Here is a 22,816-nt window from a genome sequence, read left to right on the forward strand (position 1 = left end):
GACAACCTGGTCCGGCAGACCCTGGAGAACTATGTGTCTGTGTGTGGCCTGTGGAGCATTTACTCTTTAAAGTGTGTTGGGGCTGCCCCCAGCCCCGATGTGATCAAACCAGGGTCCCCTTCACCTTGCCCCCAGAGCCTGATGAGTGCGGGTCTGGCCTGACGGAAGAACCCCCAGGGTTTGGTGTTAAAACTCCATGTTTGGAAGGTGGAAAGTTGAATGGTTTCTTTTGGCTTCTAGTGAGTATGGAGTAAGTTAAATCTTTTTTCCCTAGGTTAAAGAAAAATATATTGAATGACACTCACTTAAAAAACAAATGAACAAGCCAGGCATAGTGGTGCACACCTGTAATCCCAGCACTCGGGAGGCTGAGGCAGGAGGTACGCTGTAAGTTCCAAGCCAGCCTGGGCTACAAAATGAGTTTCAGGCCAGCCTGAACTATATAGCGAGGACCTGTCTTTTTTTTTTTTTTGTACCAGCGATTGAACTCTGGTCCCTGCGCTTGCGCAGCAGGCAGCAAAACCACTGAGCTAAATCCCAGGCCCTGGACCTGTCTTAAAAATAAAACAAGACAAGGGGCCAGGGATTCAGCTCAGGGGCGCCGCACCTGCCTTGCAAGTGCAAGGTCCTAAGTTCAATCCCCAGTACCGGAAAAAAAAAAAAAGACAAAACCCAAAAACACAAATGAACAGTTTTGCTAGGCCATGTGGTGCTTTGTATTTAGGTCATGATAACTGAATGTGCAGCTTCTGGCAGTATTTCCTTCCTCAGAGCCTTGCTGGTCTTGGTGTGAGAGCTGACAAGGCTGTGGTGCCCTGAAAAGCAGCAGCACCACGTGTGCAGTTCTGGCTGAGAATCCCTAGGATGCTGGGGTCAGGTGTGTGCTCCAAGTCAAGGAGGGAGCCAGGCTGTTGGCAAGACAAGTTGTGTGCTTCCACCAGCGTGTGAGCAGGCAGCAGCCTCACTGCCAAGTGCTGCCCTGAGTGGGGGCAGGGAGGTCACAGTCACTGCTGTCGCGGGGGCTCATGGTCCTGAGACACGGGACATCGCTTCCCGCCCACCCTCCGCCTTTTCCTTAGCATTGTTGCTGAGAGGAAGAGCTGGGCCACGCTGAGCTGTGGCAGAGCTGGGAGTGCGGTCAGCACGGCTCCCTTGTGTAGTGGGCATGTGGGGTTGGCAGGGCAGTGAGGGACCCCTCTCCCGGTGCCCCGGAGGGAGCAGGAGGCGCTGTGGGACAGGCGAAGAAGCCTGCAGCATGGTGCGGTCAGGCCCTGGTTTGCTCACTTTCCTCCGCACCTCTGCAGATGTGGCCCCGGGTCCCGGGACTGAACCTGATGAGCCGTGGTAGTTCTGTGCCTGCCTCTCCTGTGCCCACGATGCTCCCCACCCACCCCGCGGCTCGGCCAGTGCCCTGTTCCTGTGGCAGCTCGGACAGGAGGAGTGGCTTAGGCTTCCTGGCCTCCGAGCTCACAGGCGACTGCGCTGGGTTTGCTTCCTTCACACAGTGCAGGCGGGACAGCGAGTGTGCGGTTCCCTTATGGCTTCCACAGCATGGAGAGGCCACAGGGTCATTGGCGGTGAACCTGGGGCACATGTGCCTAGGCTGGCTGTTTGTATCATTGAAAGCTCTGAAAGGTTCGCCATCACTGAGCTAGGTTAATGGCCAGTCTTGAAACAAGCAGAGGAAGGTGGAAGTGAGCACTACAGAACACTTTTGAGTCCGGCCCGTTCTAGAGAAATCCCAGCGGCTTTGCGCCTGGCCCTGAGTTTGAGTCCTGGTACCAAAAAAAAAGAAAAAAAAGAAGAGAGAGTCCCTTTTGTCCTATGCAGTGAATCAGACCAGAAGCTGCCTTTGACCCCTGTGGTGCCAAACTGGTGTTGCTGTTGGTCAGGGCTGCCTGGGAGCTGTGTGTCCATGCACAAGTAAGTGCCTGCTCCTCCTCCCCCAGATTCCTCACCTTGCTGCTTCTGAGTAACTTGTGCCTTGTGTTCAGCTAATGCAAGTTCAAAAGAAGGATTTGTTACTTTGCGTACAGCTTGGGTGCTCTGCCCTTGCACAAACTGAGAGCTGGAGCCAGGTGAGGTGGCCCACGCCTGTAACCCCAGCACTTTGGAAGCTGAGGCAGGAGGAGTGCTGCGAGTTTGAGGCCAGCCTGAACTGCGTAGTGAGACTCTGCTCCCCACCCAAAAAAAAGTGACTGAGAAGATGCGGCCAGTGCTGGGTGTTACTTTACCCTCGCCTCTCATGCTGCCCCACAGCCCTCAAGGGCCGGATGCTGCGTTTCCTGTGTGCTTCTGACCCGTCTCTCAAGCTTGCTGTGTGCAGTAGTCATCATGGCACTGGGGACTCAGTGGTCACCATGTGGACAGAGCCTCCACTTTGAGAACTGAAAGCCTTGTGTGAACAGATGGACAAAGTGCACCTGGTAACGCTTACCTGTGCACCTCTGTCCATCTTGGAGTGAGGTAAAGCAGGGAGAGGTGTCGAGCAGGACGTGATCTGCACCCATGAGGATGAATCCCAGGGAAACCGAGGAGAAGGAAATGGGAAGTGGGAGAGGGGCTCTTGGGGCACCAGGGAGCCCTCAGTGGGGAGCTCTCGGCTCCAGGGGCTCTGCTGGACGGGGCCTCTCCCTCCTGACGTGGCCACCTCAAGGATCCTCTGCCTGTCCTGCAGGAGAGTGAGGTGCATGGTGGGTACCTTCTGCCCATCACAGTGGGCTCAGGAGAGTTGGGTTCTTTTTCAGACAGGGTCTTGCACTGGTGTTGAACTTGTTGTCCTTCTGCCTCAGCTTCCTGAGTGTTGGCGTTACCAGCATGTGCCTCCACACTTGGTTTAATTTTTTTAAGGTGAGCTTATTTGTTCCACAAGTTTGCTGAGTGCCTGCTTTGTGCATTGAATAAGTAGACAAAAGCAGCTGCTCTCCTGGGCTAAAGTCCTAGCAGAGAGGCAGTGGTGAGCACCCCTTGGGACACATCAGCCCCTGTGTCAGGTGCCGGGAGCATGGTGGCACCTGCAGGGCAGGCAGGGAGTGGAGCTGAGGAGTGAAGTGAGTGATGTGACCCTGGGCTCGGGCAGCAGAGAGGGACGGGCCCTTGAGAGAATTCCTCTGACTGCTCTGTAGCAGGGACAGGAGTTGAGTACTTAGGACAGGTGAGGAAGTTGAGGCACTGAGAAGTGGCATGTGGCTGAGGTCACAGAATGAGGGCACACAAGGTGTAGAGGATGTGCATGTTAGAAAAGGAGCAGCGGCCCCTGGTGGCCGGGGCGAACCCCTGTGTCAGGCGTGTGTCCCCCTCTGACTGGTGGTGTCCTTGCTTCGTGCCCTCCCACGAGGTCTGGCAGCGGCCAGGGACATGCTGAGTGCCTGGTTGTCGTGTGGCCCCTGTGGAGTTCATGCTCTTGTGAGCAGAGGACCTGGCACCAGCCCCAGACGTTGGTGTGACGTGTCCAAGTCCCCGAGATCCACGTCCTTGGGCAGAGTTATGTTTGCTGGCTTCTCGGCCTGTTCCCCAGCAGTTGACCACTTGTTTTCAGTTTGTTCGCCCTCTGTGCCTGAGGAGGGGCCACGGGGCCTAGCTCGGCTTGGCAAGTGCAGCCCTCAGCTGCATCCAGCCCCAGTGTTAGTCAGGCGTTGGCCAGGCCTTCCCATAGCATGAATTTTGTGATTTTCTTGTCTTCTCTTGTTGAAGTGTTTAAAACAAAAACATGCAAAAAATGTAGTCTATGAAGTGAATCATAAAACATTGCTCTATCTTTCCCCATCCTTAAATGTCAGAGTTCGTCATTTTCATTTTGTAGCTATTTCTTCTCATATTTGCTTTAATAGTGATTGCTTATTGCATCTGAATTACATGTTTGCTCTATTCACAAGGGTTTATTGAGGGCCTGCTGCAGTGTCAGGCACTGCCCTGGCTTCTGGGATGATAGCTGCTGTCTTAGCTACTTTTCCCATTGCTGAGACAAAATACTCAACATCCAAAGTTAAAGGAGGAGAGGTTTATTTGGCTCACAGTTTGTAGAGGTTTCAGTTCTTAGTCGGTGGGCTGCAAGCCAGGGTGGCACGGCAGAGGGCATCGCAGAGGAGAAACAGCTCATGGGAGGCAGAAGGAAGAGGGAAGCAGTTACAAGCAGTGATCCGCTTTCTGGCCCTTGTATTTTATCCAGGCTTGCTGCCTGTAGGGTGGGTAGCACTCACACCCAACGTGGGGCACCCTTAATCCTACCCAGAATGATGCCAAACCAGTCGGTGGCTGCTGCAGTAATCACCCTTGATCCCAGGGTCACACAGTCTCGATGCAGGCCCACTTGTGCCTGCGTGAGGCTGTAGGGGACATCTAGACACAGCCGTAACAGCGCCGAAGGAAACACAGACTGTGGCGGTCTGCAGGAGCTTGTATTTGGTGGGTGGAGCCAGAGAGGACAAGGTCACACGGTCGGTCTGTTGGGAGACAGAGACCCGGACAGAGGAGGCCTGAGGGCAGGCAGCTGACTGGCAGGTGAGGTTTTGGGTGTACAGGAGGGGGCGGGGTGGGCCTTGCTGTAGAGGGCCCTGTAGAGTGAAGACTGTGGGCTACACAGAAGCTGGGGGCAGCGCCAGGCCCGGGCACTGTTCCAGGTGACGTTGAGGCTCCTCCAGGAGGCGCGGGTGGCCCCAGGGCAGACTCTGGGTGTTGGGGTGACTTACAGCTGCTGTGCCCGGCGGGGTGCGGCTGGGCCACCTGGGAGGAGTGAGTGGTGTAAGCCCAGTGAGGGCCTCCATGTTCGCACAGGGCTGCGGGTGTCCTGGGGGCAGTCAGTGACTCCTGTGATCTCACTACCTGCCCCGTTTTTTTTTTTGGTACCGAGGATCGAACTCTGGACCTTGTGCTTGCATGGCAGGTATGGTGCCACTGAGCTAAATTGCTGGCCCTATCTCTCCTTTTTTCTTGAGATAGGGTCTCGGGTCTGGCTGTGTAGCTCAGGCTGGCCTTGAACTTGGAGTGTGTCCTGGCTGGCCTCACACTCAGTGTTCCTCCTGCCCCAGCCTCCTCACTGCTATGGTTGATTGTTTGTTTTTGAGACAGGGTCTCCCAATGTAGCCCAGGGTGGCCTTGAACTCACTGTGCAGCCCAGGCTGGCCTCCAACTTGCAGCGATCCGCCTGCCTCGGCCTCCTGAGTGCTGGGATCTCAGGCGTGGGCTGCCATGCCCGGCCAGAGGTTGGCTTTTGCAGTAGGCTTGGAAACAGGAGTGCAGCTAGGAAGACCGTTGTTGCCCTGCTTGGTTCGGAGGGGTTGTGAGGGAGCAAGCTGGGAGCAGTGCGGGCCGCTGCAGCCTCACAGGGTGCGGCCAGCTAGGGTAGCCTTGTGGGGGCTGGGGTGAGGGGCTGGCGAGTAGTTCAGAGGAGAAGTGAAATCGCAGAGTGGCTGGGGAAGCGTGAAGGTGAAGCGCAGCACCCAGACCCGCGGCGTGGGGCACAGCGGCGATGCCTGCGTGGGCTCAGCGCTGTCCCCGGTGGGCTCAGCGCTGTCCCTGGTGGTCATCCACCACCTGCCAGGACCCAGGCAAACAGGAGGCAGAGACAGGACCAGCGCATGACCTGGCCTTTGACGGAATCAGCGGCTGGGCTGCGTGGAGGCATCCGGAGCGGGAGAGGGTCGCCACCCTCACGGGAGGAAGAGGGCGTCCGGGAAGAGCTGCCCGGTGACACCTTGCTTGTCCAATCAGTTTGTTCCAGATTCGTATTTGAACACCGAGAAGTTCGAGAACTGAACATATTTCCCATGAGAAGTAACAGAAAAGCAAACAGTTTGGACTTTTGGTTATGGAGCAAAGTCATGAACACAGAGCAGGTTTTTCAAACTTTGCTCTTCAAGTGGTGGAAAGTTCAGGTTTGGAGCCATTCGACAAGCGAGGTGTCATTGTACTATGAATAATCCAGTGCCGAAACACCGGATGTGTCAGCTGAAGTGGACAGGTTCCCGGAGGAGGGCTGCGAAGCTGATGGAAGAAGAAGCGGAAGCAGGCGTGGTTGCACACACTTATAAGCCTAGCTACTCTGGAGACGGAGGCAGGAGGATTGCCAGTTTCCAGGCTCGTCTAGGCAACTTAGCAAGACCCCATCGAAAAATAAAGGGCTGGGGCTGGAGATGCAGTTCAGTGCAGGAAGGCTTGCCCAGCATGTGTAAGACCCTGGATTCAATCTTCAGTACTTTGGAAAAGAGAAAAAAAAAGAAAAGAAAATGTGGGCCAGGCATAGTGTCTGAGGCAGGAGGATTGTTGTGAGTTTGAGGCCAGCCTGGCCTGCATAGTGAGTTCAAGGCCAGCCTGAACTACATAGGAAGACCCTTTCTCAAAAAGAAAAAGAAAAAAAGAAAATCTGAGAGTGTGGTAGCACATGCCTGTAATTCTAGCACTCTAGGAGGCTGAGGCAGGAGGGTTCCAAGTTTGAGCCCAGTACGGGGTTATTTAGTAATTTAGCGAGATCCTGGCTCTAAATAAAAAGTTTTAATAAAGGCTGGGGTTGTGGCTTAATGCAAAGAGGTTCAGTGTCTAATACTGAAAAAAAAAAAAAAAAGAAAAGAAAGTTGAATTAATAATTTAAAAATTTCCCACAAAGCCAGGGATTTAATTCAGTGGTTCCGCCGCCTGCCTCGCAAGCGCAAGGACCCGAGTTCGATCCCCAGTACCAAAAAAAAAAAAAAGAACTACTTGTTAAGTACCATGTGCCAGTCATATCCTAACACCCTACATGTATTAATTCACTTAAAAATTTTCCACAAAACCAAGCCCTGGGCCAAATAAATTCTACCAAACACTTAAAATATTTTTTTATTTTATTTTTTTGGTACCGTGGACCGAACAGGGGTCCTTGCGCTTGCGCAGCAGGCGGTGGAACCACTGAGCTAAATCCCCAGCCCTTAAAATATTAATATTAATAGTGTCCTTTGAAAACTGAAAAAATAGAAGAGGGGTGGTCCCCACCTCGACCCCTGAGGCCAGTGTGCGCCTGAGGCTCAGAGAAAGGTGGTGGGAGAGAAAGGCAGGGACAGTGTGCAGTGCCGACCAGGCTGGTCTTAGTTGACGCCAGCGCTGTGCCGGGTTAGCGCCACACATCCAGGCCACTCATCCCGGCCACGGCCGTAGTGGGAGGGCCTTGAACTCCCCAGGACACCAGGCCTCTGAGCCCTGGAACCGTGAGTTGAGCAAACTCTTTTCCTGTATTAAAGAAGAGAGAACAAATATGAGAAAAGGAAAAATGGAAACAAAGTCTCTGTAAATAGGGAGGGGTGGAGGAGGTGAAGGGAGGGCTGGGAATGGGGAAAAAATAAGAAGCAAGATGCATCATGTAAAGGTACAGTTCCCGATGATGAATGTAACTATTGCATACCTAAAACGTACCAATAAACTTAGTGAAAAAAAGAAAAAGAACAAAGCTGGTGGATTCACTTCTTGATTCCAAACTTTTTTTTTTTTTTAAAGAGTAGGAAAATTTATTAGGGAATAGCAATGGGGAATAGGAATAGCTCCTGAGAGAGAGACAGGAGGGGTCCTGAAGGGATTGTCAACGAGCCCATTTACCCTTTTCTGGTTATTTTGTTTGTTTGTTTGGTACTGGGGATCCAACTCGACCCTGCGCCTATGAGGCAGGCAGTGGAACCACTGAGCTAAATCCCCAGCCCTTTATTTGGTTTTTTGAGACAGGGTCTCCCTTTGTAGCCCAGGCTGGCCTCGAACTCTTGGTGATCCTTCTGCCTCAGGCCACCCCCTCCCCAAGATTGCAGGTGTGTGCCACCACACCCGGCTCCCTGACTCCAAACTTGAAACGAAATGTACAGGGTGCTGGAGGGATATCTATAGATCAACAGAAAAACTCTGGAAGTGCAGAAATAAACCTTCACATTATTGGACAATTTTTTGTGTGTGGTAGTGGGAATTGAACCCAGGGCCTTTTGCATGCTCGGCCAGCACTGCCAATGCGTTATACCTCAGGCCCTTTTTATTTTTATTTTGAGACAGAATCTTGCAAAGTTGCCTAGGCTGGCCTTGAATCCTCCTGCCTCAGCCTCCTGAATAGCCAGGTTTATAAGTGTACACTACCACGTTTGGCTCAGGGTTTTTTTGTTGTTTTGATTTGTTTTTGAAGTTGCAGTTTGTTGTTTTGTTTTTTGGTACCGGGCATTGAACTTGGACCTTGCACTTGCTCGGGAGGCGCCAGAACCACTGAGCTAAATCCCCGGTCCTGTTTTGATTTTTGAGATAGAACCTTGGTATGTATTCTAAACTGGCCTTGAACTTGAAGGGTCCCTCCTGCCTCAGCCTCCTGAGTGCTGGGATTACAGGCTTGCACCATCACACCTGGCTCAGAATACTGTTCATGAGGTGAAAACATAATCTAGGGCTGGGGTGTAGCTTAGTGGCAGAGCGCCTCCCTGGCAAGCACGAGGCCCTGGGTTCAATTCCCAATACCATGAAAAGAAAAGAATCTAAAAATGAGAAAATCTTCGAAAGTCATGTTTCAGTTAAAGAGTTTTATTTATTTATTTTTTGGTACTGCGGTGGACTCAGGGCCTCTGCACTGAACTATATCTCAGCCCTTTTTAAATTTTGAGATGGTCTTACTAAATTGCCCAAGCTAGGTTCAAATTTAAGATCCTCCTGTCTCAGCCTCCCAGAAGGCTGGAATTTAGATGTGTGCTACCATGGCTGGCTATCTAGAATATTTAAGGAACTCAATGATAAGTCTAATAACTGAATTAGAAAATGGATACAGTATCTGAATATACATTTTTCCAAAATAGATATACAGATGTTCTAGCACATTAAACACTCTCCGGGGCAGGTGTGGTGGGACTTAGTAAGCTGAGGCAGGAGGATCGAAAGTTCGAGCCCAGCCTGGGCAACTTATCAAGACCCTATCTCTAAGGACTGGGGATGTAGCTCAGCGCTCCCCGGGTTCAGTCCACAGTGCTGCAAAGAAGGAAAAACCCCTCAGGAGAACACACCTGGAAACCACGGAGGGCCTGCTCGCCCCAGGTTGGCGGTGATGCGTAAGGGGCGGGGCGGGGCGGGGCTGTGGGGGCGGAGCCTCGGCCTTTCCTGGTACCATCGGGCGGTGGGCACGGAGGCTGCACGCGTCAGTCCAGGTCCCCGCACCGCGTCGCGCGTCAGGAGAGGAGGTGCCGTCCGCCTGGCGCTGCCCTGAGAGCCCCTGCCGGGGACAGCACTGCTGCAACCGAGTAGGCGGTCTGGAAGCGCAGTGGGCACCGTGGGCGAGGGTCTCGGGTTGTGCACAGACGGAAGGAAGCCGCTGAAGCGTGCACCCTGCATGAGTGGGTTGTGTGGTGAGTGAGTCGCCGGATCCTGGGAAGCTGTTGGAGAAGATCCACAGCACGTGTGTCCAACGTGGACTTGTCCTTTGGACTTTGCATCCAGCTCTTTATTTATTTTTTTTGGTACTGGGGATCGAACTGGGGTCCTTGCACTTGCAAGGCAGATGGTGGAACCACTGAGCTCAATCCCAGGCCCCATCCAGCTCTTTTTTAAAACAAAATATTAATTTTTGATTTTTTTGAGACAGTGTCTTGCTGCGTAGTCCATGCTGGCCTTGAAGTTGTAGAGATCCTCCTGCCTCAGCCTCCCAAGTGCTGAGATTGCAGGCGTGCACTACCCTGTCTTGCAGAAGGACAGTGTTTAATGACCCTCGCACTCATTCCCTAAGGTGTGCTGCTCAGGGCCTCCGTCTGAGGCCTGTCCCTGTTGGCGTTGGCAGGAGGACTTGCAGATGTGGTGTCTGGCGCTGTCTTAAGGGCCCCTCACTGTGGGCTGGCGGGCTGGCGGCTGTGCTGTTCAAGGAGCAGACCCAGGTCAGGAGAGGTCGGCTGGAAGCCCAGCATCTCGTGGGTGAGGTGGCTTCCTGTGAGGCAGGCCTGGGCATGCTGCCTAGCCACCTGTGAGCCCTGCAGGACAATATTAGCACTTCTGTCTTCCTTCAAAAATAGACTTTGGGCTGGGGATTTAGCTCAGTGGTGCTGTGCCTGCCTCAAAAGTGGAAGGTCCTGAGTTGGATCTCTGGTACCAAAAATACCCAAAAACCAAAAAAGGCTTCCAGTCAGGAGGCTGAGGCAGGAGGATTTTGAATTGGAGCCCAGCCTGGGATACATGGCAAGACCCTATCTCCAGAAAAACCAACAAAAACAAAAAGGACTCTTAGTTGGTCAACTTTGGGCTTTGGCTTACTTGATGAAATCTTTTGTGTTTTTTTTGGTACTGGGGATCGAACTCAGGACCTTGCGCTTGTGAGGTAGGCGGTGGCACCACTGAGGTACATCCCCGGGCCACTTGGTGAAATCTTTTCCACAAAGACTGAAACACTGTTTCGACTGAGTTTTGTTGTACATGTCAGAGCCTTTACATGGCATTGGTGGCATTGTTGACAGTCGGCCTTGGCCCCAGTGCTGGTGGTTGGCACGGAGGCCAGCCTGACGCCAGCGCCGTCCGCGGAACACGAGCAGAGGGATGGATGCACTGCTCCGTGGTGGCCCGGTGCTCTGCAGCTGCAGTGGCCCCTCCAAGCCATCGACACAGCTGTTCCATGTGGCGGTGCCGGTGCGGCCCGGTGTTGGCAGCGGTGCTCATCAGCCACAGGGGCCGCGTGAGGTGGCTCCTGCCGCTCTCCCTGCGAAGGAGCTGTGGGTCGCCTGGCAGCCTCGTGGGCAGCACATGATGTGGTGTGGCACTGGGGCACTTGGGCTGCTGCCGTTCCCCTGGCGCTGGCACACCACCAGTGCAGCATCCCCTTGGGCTTTTCTGGGTCGGGCACTGGGTGACAGGCATGCTGAGCCTGGCCAAGGCCCACGGCACCTGCTCGCAGTGGGCACTTGTCTTCCCTGCCCTTCTGTGGTCGGTGCGCTTGTCTCCGGACTCTGGGTCCACATGGCCCGGCTACTGTGTCCCCTCCGGTCAGGGTTCCTCAGGCAGGCAGCCTGCCCTCCAGGTCGGCCTGCCCGCCCGCCACTCCTCAGCCTGCAGTCTGCAGCAGGTGCCACCAGGCATGCCGGGTGTAGGGCAAGGCTGGAGGCTCAGGCAGAGCTTCGGGTGTCCGAGGCCGTGCAGGCTGGGCTAGGTCCATGCCTTCCAAGTGGCCCCTGAGGGCTGGGGACCTTGGAGCTGCCTGGCCCTGCAGGGAGCCCAGGCCAGATGGACTGAGGGACCCCTCTGGAATGAGGGGGTGTCCAGTGTTTCCCCTGGCTGGAAGATGGGGTACCCGGGCAGATGTAACCCCACCCCCAGAGCCTGGCCTCCTCCTTTCTCCTGGGAAGCGTTTTCTGGCCTTTTCTTGTGGCCTGGGCCACCTGCTCTGTTGGGACAGCATAGCATGTGGCTGCTCACTGGCCCTGTGCTGGTGACCCCTCTGGTAGCTGCTTTGAGGGGCTCTGGTTCTGTCTGCTGGCCTCGTTTGGCCCCTCCTGCCCCATCTCTGAGTCCTGCCCTGCTGGGGGACAGTGGTCCAGACATCCTGTGTTGTGGTGCCACCCATGCTCTCGAGCTCACACCCTCCCAGGGACGCCAGGCCTTGTCCTGCTCCTGCTCAGGCCTGGGTAGCTCATTCGAGGACTGAAGGGCCTGAGGCTGCCCTCGACCCTGTGCCAGCCCTGGCTTTACAGCCACTCCTGTCCCCTCGCCTTGCTGCACTGCAGGGAGCCAGGGCTCCCTGTTTTGAACAGTGTGTGTGTGTGTGTGTGTGTGTGTGTGTGCGTGCGTGCACACACGCGAGTGGTTATGGCGGGCTGCTGAGAAGCTGTAGCTTCTGCCTCTGATTGGGCTGTAACTGAATGGAGTGCTGTTCATCCTGCTTTGTGATCCAGCAGTCTTGGCCCCTCGTGCAGGCTTCCTGGTGGAGCCATGTTGCTCGGCTGCTGGCGTTTCCTCTGTCCTGTCCTGCATCCTTGCCTGTCTTGGTGCTTGCTAGGCAGTGGCCGTGCCCATGCCTGAGAGGCCCCTTCTGAAGATGTTGGTGCACATCTGTGTGGGAGGCACACTCGTGTGGAGATGCACACAGGCACACACAGGCACACACTCCCTCCTGTGTGATGTGCTGCGGCCCGAGACGTGTGCATGGCTTCTTCAGCCAGGCCCACAAAGATTTTTTTCATCCCAGTGCTGGGGTTAGAATCCAAGGCCACACCCAGCTGTTTTTATTTCCAGTTCTAAGATTGGATCCCACTAGTTGCCCAGGGTAGGCTCTGACTTGTAATACTTCCACCCCAGCCTCCCATTGTGCTGGGACTACAGGTGTGTGCCACCACACCTAGCTAAGGTAGGACATTTTAGGAAAAATTTCAGAAAAAGTTTGCCCTTATCCTGTCCTGCTGGCAAGGTTCACCCATCACAAATGCAGGTGCAGCCGGGCGTGGTGGTGCCTCCAGTACTCTGGGAAGCTGAGGCAGGAAGGTTGCAAATTGGAGTGCAGTCTGGGCAGTTCATTGCCTTAGTGAGAGCCTGTCTCAAAAAGAAAACAGAGACCAAAAAACCTTCTAAAAACCAAAATTCCAGGCCTGTGTTCTGGCAGAGCCTGCAGCTGCTGAGCTCCTGAGTCCACCCAGGGTCATTGCTGGGCTCTGGGCCACAGGGATGGCCCGGGGTGGCGTCATGGCCCCCTCTCTTCTGGAGCCTGTGCGCCCCTCCTCGAGGAGGTACGGTTGGCTCCAGTGTCTCCTGAGTGCACAGGCTCCACCTTGCTCCACACCTCCGCTGTGGAGCGGGTGGAGCAGGGTGATAAGCCCTTGACTGGCGCCCCTGGTGGGGCGGGTGCTGTCCTGCTGGACAGATGAGCCTCCCAGGCTGAGAGACGGGTGGGCCAAGCCTGGTGTGTGTCCTGGTGCTGCAGGGCTGCTGCAGAGGCTCGGAAACATGATTTTAAGCAGGGACTTGCTGTAACCATCAGCTCCAGCAATGCTGTGTGTTTTTGTGCACACGTGTGTGTGGGGTGTGTGTGTGGTACTGGGGATTGAAACCAGGACCTTTGCACTGAGCTACATCCCCAGCCCCCTTTTTAAATTTTGAGAAAGGGTCTTGCTAAATTGCCTAGGCTGAGCTGGAACTTGTGATCCTCCTGCCTCAGCCTTCCCGAGAGCTGGGATGATGGGTGTGTACCAACAGAGCTGGCTTATTGGTGGTTTCTAAAAGCCATGGAGACCCACATGGACTTTTGTCTGCACACAGCTCACCTCATTCTGTGTGCTTGGTACTGGTTCTCACTCAGTCTGGATGAGGTTAAAAGACACGGGCACAGTGACCCAGGACTGTATGCCAGCTGCTTAGGAGGCTGAGGCAGGAGGATTACAAGTACAAGGCAAGCCTGGGCAACGTAGCGAGATGCTGTCTCAAGGGTCTTGCAAGTGCAAGGATCCGAGTTCGGTCCCCGACACACACACACAAAAGAACAAAACCCCGAAGCAACCCCAGAAGCAGCAGTGGCCTCGTCTTCCTTTCACTGAGTCGCATGTGCCACAGGTGTGTGGAAGGTCCGGGTGAGCAGCGCTGTCTGTGGTGGGCGCCCGTCGGGGAGCTGGCGTCCCCTGCCGCTTCTCTGTGCGTGGGGAGCCCCCGGCTTCTCCGGAAGGGGGCTGGGAGCGTCTTCAGGAAGGAGTCGCAGCTCCCGAGTGGCAGCTGTGTGTTGTCAGCTGTGCTGGCATTGGCTTCAGAGAGCAGACTGTGGGCTGCGCATCGCTGAGGGGCGCTGGGTGGCATTGCACACACCCTCTGAGCTGGGGCTTCCAGGGAGGCCCGGGATGGAGCAGTGTAGGAGGTGCCAGGCAGTCGGCTCCAGGCTCTGCCTGCCGGGCTCAGCCGTTGCTCTGCCTTCCTGCCCTGGCCTCTCTCAGGCTCACTGCCTCCTGCCTACCACAATGTTCTAGTTCTCTTTGTGGCTCTCACTGGGCAGCTGGGTATTTCTGTAGAAGTCAGTGACAGAATACATTTACATTCCTTCTTTATTTTTTTTAGGCAAAAGTAAAGAAGCAGAAATAAAGAGGATAAACAAGGAACTGGCAAATATTAGGTCAAAATTCAAAGGTAAGTGTTTATTAACCTTTTTGATATATTCTGTTGTATATTTTCCATAGTGAGGAGGACCTAATTTTTTAACATTATCTTGTTTTTCTTTGAAAACCAAAGCTGTGTTCTTGGGTGGTCGTTCCTACTGTCTGTGGAGTCGAGCCCGGGTTTTCGGCTTGCTCCGGGGTTCTAGGGTCCACGTGCTGGGTCCCCCCCTCAGGTCCAAGGTCCAGGCTTCGTCTTTCCTGGGTTGGAACAGTGCTGGCTTGGTGCCAGGTGTGGTCAGCCTGGGCCTGACCGCCAGGTGGGGATGAGCACTGGGCATGAGGTCCCTTGCTGGCCATGGGCTCTGCAGTGTCTCGATGCAGTCTCAGCAGGTGGCCGTCACGAGGTACACCCTCCGACATCCTCCCTGTGAAGGCCTGCTTAGCACAGGTTGGCTCTGGTCTTGAGGACATGTGTGAAGGCCTGTCCAGTCCTTCCACCCTTAGCTCTCAGTGTGTTTCATGGGTTTGAGACCTGGCTCAGGTCTTAGTGTATTCAGCATTGAGCATAGCTGAGGTTGCCTGGAGACAGCTGGAGGAGGGCTGGGCTGGGTGCTACGGAGCCCTGGTAGTCAGGGGGCAGCCCTGGAACTCATGCCCAGGTGATGAAGAGCCAGCAGGGCTTAGCTGCCTTTGCTGGCAGGTGTGTGCCCTGCTGTGCTCAGGGAGAGTATCAGGGTTTCGTGGTTTAGCCAGGCCTGAGGGTCCTGGGGGAGGTCTGGGAGGGGGTTGCTTGTGTGTGGTGGGCCTGGGACTTCATGGCTCTGTGAAGAGTGGGACCGTCCCCTGGTTGTCCCTGCTGCAGATGTGCATTCCTCGCACAGGTGGATGCCTGCCCTGTGTGCCTTTCCTGACTGAAGTGGAGGCCAGCCCTCAGGTGGGTTCCCACTGGAGACCCCTCCATGGGGTAGTGCCAGGTGGATAGCGGTGTGTGGGAAGGGAAGTAGGTTAGAGACAGAGCATGCGTGCCCACTGTGAGAGGAGGCGGTGTGGGAAGGACCCCCCATCACCCCCGTGCGCTTGGGGCAGCCTGGGCCGCATTGCGTGTCAGCTGTTCTATGTGTGCTTCCGGGAGAACACTCGAGGTGGCCTGGGGAGGTGAGTGCTAGCGCGCTTCAGTCCGTGGCTGTCCGTGTGGGAAGGTTCAGTTGGATGAGAGATTTCATGTGTTTCAGAATAATCGACTTGTTGATGTATAACTTTAAGATGAAGGATTTTGTAACCACCAGGTGTGGTGGCCACACCTGTAGTCCCGGCACTGGGAGGCTGAGGAAGAAGATCATGAGTTGAAGTCCAGCCTGGGCTACAAGCGAGGCTCTCTCTCAGCCCCCCTTTGCCAGAGAGATGAAAGGCTTTGTTCAGCTCATCTGTTTCCAAACTTCTCTGTAGTTTTGGATTCGACTTGGAAGCTGTCTGGTCCTGGTACTGCCTGTTTGCCGGGCAAGAGGCCCTGACCCAGGGCCGCCTGTGGCCCGCGTGAGCACCCGCTGCCCCAGACAGGAGCAGATCTGGCCATGCCTGAGCGGAGTGGCCTGGGCATCCCTCTGGCCCAGGGCCCGGGCACTCTCACAGCGCAGGTCGCCAGTGCCCAAGTGTTCAGTAGCTCCATGGAACATAGACAGAAACTTGAGGTTAACCATCACTCTGTTTCATTTAGCTCAGTCTACCTGGAGTGCGGTTGCAGCCGTAATGCCAGGAGAATCACCAAGCTGCTGTGCAGAGCTCCTCCCTGCTGCTGATGTCCCGTGTGCAGTCCCCACGCAGAGCACACCTGGTCCGCACCGGCTACACCCTGGTGCTTGGTAGCTCAGGTGGCAGCGTTGGGGCGGACACAGCGAACCATGCGGGGCAGCCCTGTGCCCTGTCAGGTGGGGACAGTGACTGCCAGAGTGGGTGCTGGCGACCTGGAAGGCCTGGGCAGTTGGCAGGACCTGGCTCCCCAGGGGACAGGCGGTTTGGTTGTCACAGCTGACAGTGAGGCCCTGTCTCAAAAATAAAAACTAAAAAAAGGCTGGAGGTGGGCTCAGTGTGAAGCTCCTGGGTTCAGTCCCCAGCACTGCTCCAGGAAAATTGTGAGACAAAGAAGCACGCACTGAATAAATGAGGTCTCCAGACACACGGGTGTGACAGGCAGAGGTCCTGGCCAGAAACCCTCAGCGCTGTGAGGGGCAGGGTGTGGGGCGGGGGCAGGCAGGCCCCCATGAGCAGAGCCGTGCTGGCTGCAGGTGTCACAGTGCAGGAGGCAGAAGTGGAAGAACCTGGCCCAGGTGTGTGGAAGCAGCAGCCAGCCCGAGTCCACACCCGGCCACACCGTCTTAAGAGATTTTAGCTCAGTGGCGCCTCACCTGCTTCACCAGCGCAGGGTCCTGAGTTTGATGCCTGGTGGTGGTGGTGGGGGGTGAGGGCGAGCCAGGGGTTTCGGCGCCCAGCTCTACAGTCCCAGTACTCTGGGAGGCTGAGACAGGAGGCGCACAGCTCTGAGTCCAGCTTGGGCAACTGCACAATTTAGAGACTTAGTGAGGTCCTGTCTCAAAATAAAGACATAAATAAAAAGACTGGAGATGTAGCTCAGCATGAAGGCCCTGGGTTCAATCCCTAGGACTATACCAAAAAAGAAAAAACGGAGCTGGGTGTGGTGCACACCTGTTCAGTGGCACCTCCGTTCACGAACTCGGTTCTGTCTGCAATTCTGGTTGCAAAACCCAGTGGACGAGAACCGAACTAAATTTTCCCATAAGGTCCACATTGAATTCGGTTCTCTCTTTTTTTTTTGGAACCGGGGATCGAACTTGGGTCCTTGCACTTGTGCAGCAGGCGGTGAAACCACTGAGGTAAATCCCCGGCCCTGAATTCGGTTCTCTTCCAAACTGAGCTGCCCCTGTACTTTTAGATTTCAAAACTTGTGATAAACACACCGTGTGCCACCTAACTTTAATCCCTTTGGGTACAGCTTATTAGGGTTAAGGATATTCTTTGTGGGGAGCTGGCCCATGTACATGACGTCCCTGCTCTCCTGCCTCACCCCTCCGCCTCCGTCTCCGAGTCGCCTCCCTTGGAGAACACCTGTCCCCTGCATCCTTACTGTTTGCAGCTTTCGTCATCGTCGATCTCCAGAACCTGCATGCTGCAGACCTGAAGCGGTGTCCCCATTAAATGCTGCCCCCTGTCCCCCAGCACCACTGTGCTCCTCTGATTCTGGTGGTCTAGGAACCTCGCAGAAGCGGAATCGCACAGCAGTGGTTCTTTTATTTGTGTCACTTGGTGTGACACCCTCAGGGTTCTTCCGTGGTTCACCGTGTGGCAGTTTTCCTTCCTTCTGAAGGCTGTGTGATACTGGACAAGCGCGTGTTTACCCGCAGAGGATGCTGACACTTCCACCTCTGGCCGTGGCGACTGATGCTGCTGTGTGCGTGGCTTTTACTTCTGCGTGTGCGCTGAGTGGGATTACTGAACCACACAGCAGTGCTGTTTTCATTTTATTTTGCAGTGCTGGGGCTTGAACCCAGGGCCCTGGCTGTGCTGGACAGGTGTCCGCCTCTGAGCCATGTTGCCTGAGCTGGCAGTTCTTTTTTAATCTTTGAAGAGCTCACTGTGACTTCTCCACTGTGGCTGCAGTGTCAAGCACTGGTACCAACGTGCACAGGGCCCTGGCTGCCCTCGCTGTCTCCTGGGTCTTCCTGGGCGTGCAGCATCCCACAGTGGGGTTGGTTTGCGACCGCAATGGCCCCGCTCCGTGTCTCGGGTGGAGAAGTGTCCGCAGTGCTTGCCGTCCCTAGCCGGGGCCGGCTCCGCTGCCGTAGTCCAGTCCCAAGGGTGTGCACTGCTCCCCTGTGGGCCTCTCGTTTCCACTGTTGGTGCTGGTGCAGTCAGCTTACTTTCCTTGGTTGCCTGTGTCACGTCCAGGAGGCCCTTAAGCTGCCCGGCATGCACAGGGCCAGCAGACCCAGCTCCAGACGCAGTGACAGGTTACTTAATTGGCACTCTCAGATGCTGGGTCAAGACTGGGATGGAACTGAATTGGGTGAAATTTAAAAGAATTTTTGTTTGTTTGCGACAAGGTCTCGCTGTGTAGCTCAGGATAGCCATGGACTTGCAATCCTCCTGCCTCAGCCTCCTGAGCACTGGGATAACAGGTGTGCACCACCATGCCCAGCTAAGACAGAAACACTGAACAGGCCTGTTTAGGCACAGGAGGAGTACACGAAGCCAGGGCTGTTAAAGTAGCCTGTGTGAGCCTGCAGGTGGCCTGATGTGTGAAGCCCAGAAGCACGTTGATGATGCACGCTTGGGGCCTTTAAGGGATTGCTCCGGGCAAGAGGTGCTGTCCAGTCTGAGGGCCAGCCAGGCTCTGGCGCAGTACACAGGAGGGTGCTTAAAGCAGGGCCACTGGCCTGTGTGGCCAGGACCCACAAGTTGTCCCACAGTGTAGGTTGGACCTAGGCCTCACTGGGTTGGCTGCCCCGATAGGACATAGAGACATTTAATACAACAGGGCCTAATGATGTAGTTCAGGCTGGCGTTGAACTCACTGTGTAACCTGGACTGGCCTTAAACTTGAGGTGACCCTCCTGCCTCGGCCTTCTGAGTGTTGGATTTACAGATGTGAGCCACCAGCTTGCCTGTTTTTTTTTGAGACAGGGCTTCACTATGTAGCCCAGGTTGACCTCAAACTTGTTGCAACCCTGCTGCCTCAGCCTCCTGAGTGCTGGAGTTACCAACGTGTACTACCATGCCGGGCTAAATTCCTGAATGAAAAGAGCTTAGTTTTCATTTTTCGTTTGTTTGTACTGTCCTGCTCTCCAGCTACTAAGCCTGCTTATCCTTCGCTGTCCGTGGACAGGCCCTGGAGCCACCCCTGCTGCGCTCTGTGAGGCTAGCCAGTGCCGCCTCTGACCCCGCCCTGGCCCCATCTCGCACAGGCCTCAGGGTGGGTGCATCTGGGTGCAGTGTGCCTGACCACGGCAGAGCAGTTCTGTCCTGCTTGATGCACAGAGCAGGCATCGCTCCGGGAGGTGCTGTCCATACCCGTGCCATCACTGTGTATCTCAAGAGCTGGCAGTGGCTCACGCACCTGTGCTGTAGCCTGACCTGGCCCTCCCTAGGGCTCTGCGCCCCTGGGGTCTGAGGCTCACAGCTGCCCCAGCCAGGCCCGTGAGTCCTGGCACTGCATCGGCTGGGGCTCTCCCCTTACCTGCCTTTGATCTGCACCACATTGCTACATCCTCCCGGTTTACAGCTGAGGCAGTTAAGTTCACCTTGACCTTTTGAAGTTACCTGGATAAGAAAACAGATCCAGCCCAGCACTGCAACCAGCTGGTCAGGTCAGGACAGTCTCTACTCTGATACAGGGAGCCTGCCGCACTGGGCTGCAGGAGGGGCCTCGAGTGGCAGGACCCCTCTGCAGGGGGGTGTTGGGCCTGGGCAAAGGGAGCTGGGCACCCCAGGGAGCAGAGACATTGCTGGTGTGGCCTGGTGATGCCTTCGGGTGGGCACAGGTGTTGGCCGGTTGGATGGGCTGCAGAAGTCTGCATGCTGGGGTTATGTGGAAGTCAGGCCCGAGGTGGCCCCAACCACAGTGCCACCCTGGCCTCACACCAAGACGCCTCCCCACGGAGAAGGCGTGAAGGGGACCTGGAGGCCCTGTCTGGGGCAGGGTGTGCAGGGATGGGTGTAGCTTGGTGCCAGCCAGGGAGCTCTGGAGGAAGCCTGGGCCCTGCACAGGGAGCAGCATGCACACCCCCGGGCACCATGCAGTGCCTGGGCTGGTTCCCGAGGTGTCTGTCCAGCCTGGTGTGTTGCTTTCCCTGGAGCAGGGTGTGGAGCTCTGTGGCTAAGGCTCTCTGAGCAGGCTGGTGTGGCTTGCAGGGTATCGGGGCACCCTGTAGCTTGAGGTGATCCTGTCCTGCCCTGATGCCCTTGCCTGGCACTGCTGGGGCCCAGGTCTGGGAGCGCTGTGGTCTGGATTGCCAGCCAGACCTGGGCTCCCGAGCCTGACAGTTGGTCAGAGCCCTGTCTCTGCATCCCTGGCCCAGCGCTGTGTCTCCTGGGAGATCTTTGCCTCCCTGGTCAGAGCCTCTGCCTTTGGGCACTGCATGGAAGCAGCGTGGTGTGAGCATGGCCTTGGACAGGTTCAATGCAGAGGGCAGGCCTCTGGGAGTACCTCAGTGGAGAGAGCTGGCACTGGGGTACCCCTGCCCAGGGGTGTGGGGCTGCCCCTTCCCGGAAGAGCTGTAGCACCCATGCTTTCCCCAGCTGTCCTCCTGCTGAGGACTTGGCCACCTGGGATGCCCTGGCTGCAGGCAGGGTCTCGTTGACTCCCTGTCGGGCTGGGACTCCACTGTGTCCAACTGTCCCTGAAGGCCTGGAGCATTCATTCCCCATTGTCCCCGAGGTCCCCAGGTTGTTCTCTGTGCTGTCTTGTAGCTTATCTTGAGAGCCCATGGTCCCTGCCATGGAGGCAGCGGAAGGGCTCCTGGCTACAAGACTGGGAGGACTTGTGGGCTTTGGGGCCAGAGCTCCATTGCTCTCCTGACAAACTTGGTCCTGTCACTCCTCTGGCCTCCTGTGGTGTCCCTGTAGTGAAGGCGCCCTGCTCTGCCAGCCCAAAGAGCCCTGGGGACTGAGAGGGCAAACTTTGCAGGGTGGGAGCTGGAGCTGGGGCCCGTCTCTCTGGTGTTGTCTGGTACCATAGTTTGAGGCTGGAGAAGTCCCTCCAGCTGGTTTCCAGCTGCTGGTGGGTCGCCATGCCGGAGCCCTGCGAGGCCGTGGGTAGGAGTCTTGTCCCTTCCTGTGCCTTCCCATGTCTGAGGACGCTGCTCCTGCTCTGGGGTGATGGGGCCATGCTGAGTGGCCCTGTGGCATGGGTGGAGCATCATACCTGCTGATTATTCTCCTCCACCTTGCCGTGACCTCGCTGAGGGGTCAGTCTGCTGTGATTGTGGTGAAAGTGGAAGTCCTCGTGAGCTGTGCACATGTGTGCACATGCCATGTGGTTTTGAGGCCAGTGTTTGTGGAGCACTGCTGCGTCAAGGTGTGAATTTGCCAGGGTCAGTGAGCTTCTCTCAAGATGGATTCTGTGCCTCCTGGGGTGCTGCCGACCCCAGGCCGCAGGGCCATCCCAGCCTCACCGACGTGTGCTGCTCCCATTGTCAGGGGCTGCCAAGCCCTGGAGGGGACAGTGGCATTTCAGGGTCTCCCCACAGCTTCCAGCGTCTCTCCCGAGTCCTCTGCCTGCCTGCCTCGCCCACCTGGGGTAAATGTTATCCTCCCTTTTCTGCAGGTGACAAGGCTCTTGATGGCTACAGTAAAAAGAAGTACGTGTGCAAGTTGCTCTTCATCTTCCTCCTGGGCCACGACATCGACTTTGGGCACATGGAGGCCGTGAACTTGCTGAGCTCCAACCGGTACACAGAGAAGCAGATTGTGAGTACCAATGCGGTGCCTGGCGCCGCCAGGGCCTGCTGTGTGGCGGGGTGATGCCCATGACAGAGGGGCTCCTTCTGACCGGGTGGCCCTGCTCCCACACAGGAGGCTCCCTTGGGTGTGGCTGGGTGGTGCTCCAGCTTTGTGCACTCCGCCCCAGCTTAGCCTCAGCGCCCGATCTCTGCAGAACCCCGAGTGCACAGTGGGTGGGCCCCTGCCTGGGCCCTGTGCAGTGCTGTGGAGGGGCACTGCCTTGTGGGAGCCAGGTCAGGGAGGTGCTCCCTGCTCCCCTCCCCAGCTCCCAGGCCGCCCAGGCTTCGCGATTTCAACTCTGCGTTCTCTTGTAGTAACGTTATGTCTGTGTTTCCCCAGCGTTATAAAGTAATAGTTTTCTCTACTGGTCAAAAAAAATGAATTTATAGCTAGGTGTGGTGACACATGCCTGGAATCTAGCACTTAGGCTAAGGCTGGAGGATTCAAGTCCTGCCTAGGCAGCTTAGCAATTTAAGAGACCCTGTCTCAAATAAAAATGAAAAGGGCTGAGGGTGTGGCTCAGTTGTAGAGTACCCCTGGGCTTGATCCCCAGCACCCCAAGGAAGAGACTTCAGAAATTAAGAAAGGCTCTGAAAAGTCTCGTTAAGCACAGTCGGCCCTCTGTGTCCGTCTGTGGGGCTGCCTCCTTGGGGTCACCGACTGCAGGGTGAAAGAGTTTGGGGGAAAAGTCACATCTGTCCTGGACGTGTAGTTTTCCTAGTCACTGTGTCCTAAACCTTGGAGTCTGGCTTGGGGCTGGGGTGATGCTGAGTGGGGCGGCACAGAGCAGAGACCCTGCACCTTGCTGCTGCGCCCTCCAGTGAGGCCCCTGGGCGCTCAGCTGTGCACTGGGGTGTGGGGGTTGGGAATGCTCTCCTCACGCCCTCTGTCTCCTGCCCCGCCCCAGGGCTACCTCTTTATCTCCGTGTTGGTGAACTCCAACAGCGAGCTGATCCGCCTGATCAACAACGCCATCAAGAACGACCTGGCCAGCCGCAACCCCACCTTCATGGGCCTTGCCCTGCACTGCATCGCCAACGTGGGCAGCCGGGAGATGGCGGAGGCCTTTGCCGGGGAGATCCCCAAGATCCTCGTTGCAGGGTGTGTCTGGTGGTGTGTCCCTACCACCTCCTGCGGGTGCAGCCTGAGGTTCAGCCTGAGGCTAGGGCAGAAAATGCCCTTTCAGGAGGAGTCTGGCGAGAGACCACTGAGACGAGAATGTGGATTATGGAGGAAAACCTGGTCCTGGTAGCCAAGCCAAGCCAGGAAGGGCTCCA

The 22,816-nt window shown here is 55.9% G+C and overlaps 1 protein-coding gene across 8 annotated transcripts in view; it reads left to right on the plus strand.

Annotated features, from left to right (window-relative positions):
- Ap2a2 (adaptor related protein complex 2 subunit alpha 2) overlaps window positions 1–22,816 on the plus strand; it is a 49,593-nt gene that overhangs the window by 6,295 nt on the left and 20,482 nt on the right. For 3 of the 8 annotated variants that reach the window (XR_015451387.1, XM_004851629.4, XM_004851628.4), the window contains exons 2-4: window positions 13,990–14,058; window positions 21,364–21,506; window positions 22,447–22,640. Coding sequence is in view for 7 of the 8 variants with exons in the window: in XM_004851629.4 (XP_004851686.1) it covers window positions 13,990–14,058; window positions 21,364–21,506; window positions 22,447–22,640 (406 nt within the window). In the remaining variant the exon portion in view is untranslated. Of the gene's footprint in view, window positions 1–4,327; window positions 4,501–9,091; window positions 9,327–13,989; window positions 14,059–14,908; window positions 14,962–21,363; window positions 21,507–22,446; window positions 22,641–22,816 lie in introns of those variants that run through there. The other 5 variants (XM_087211452.1, XM_087211455.1, XM_087211453.1 and 2 more) reach the window with 4 other exon arrangements.

Source organism: Heterocephalus glaber, unplaced genomic scaffold (genome assembly GCF_053883595.1).
Source record: "Heterocephalus glaber isolate CG9 unplaced genomic scaffold, H.glaber_assembly_v1.0 deba00001428, whole genome shotgun sequence".
NCBI classification, from domain to species: domain Eukaryota; kingdom Metazoa; phylum Chordata; class Mammalia; order Rodentia; family Bathyergidae; genus Heterocephalus; species Heterocephalus glaber.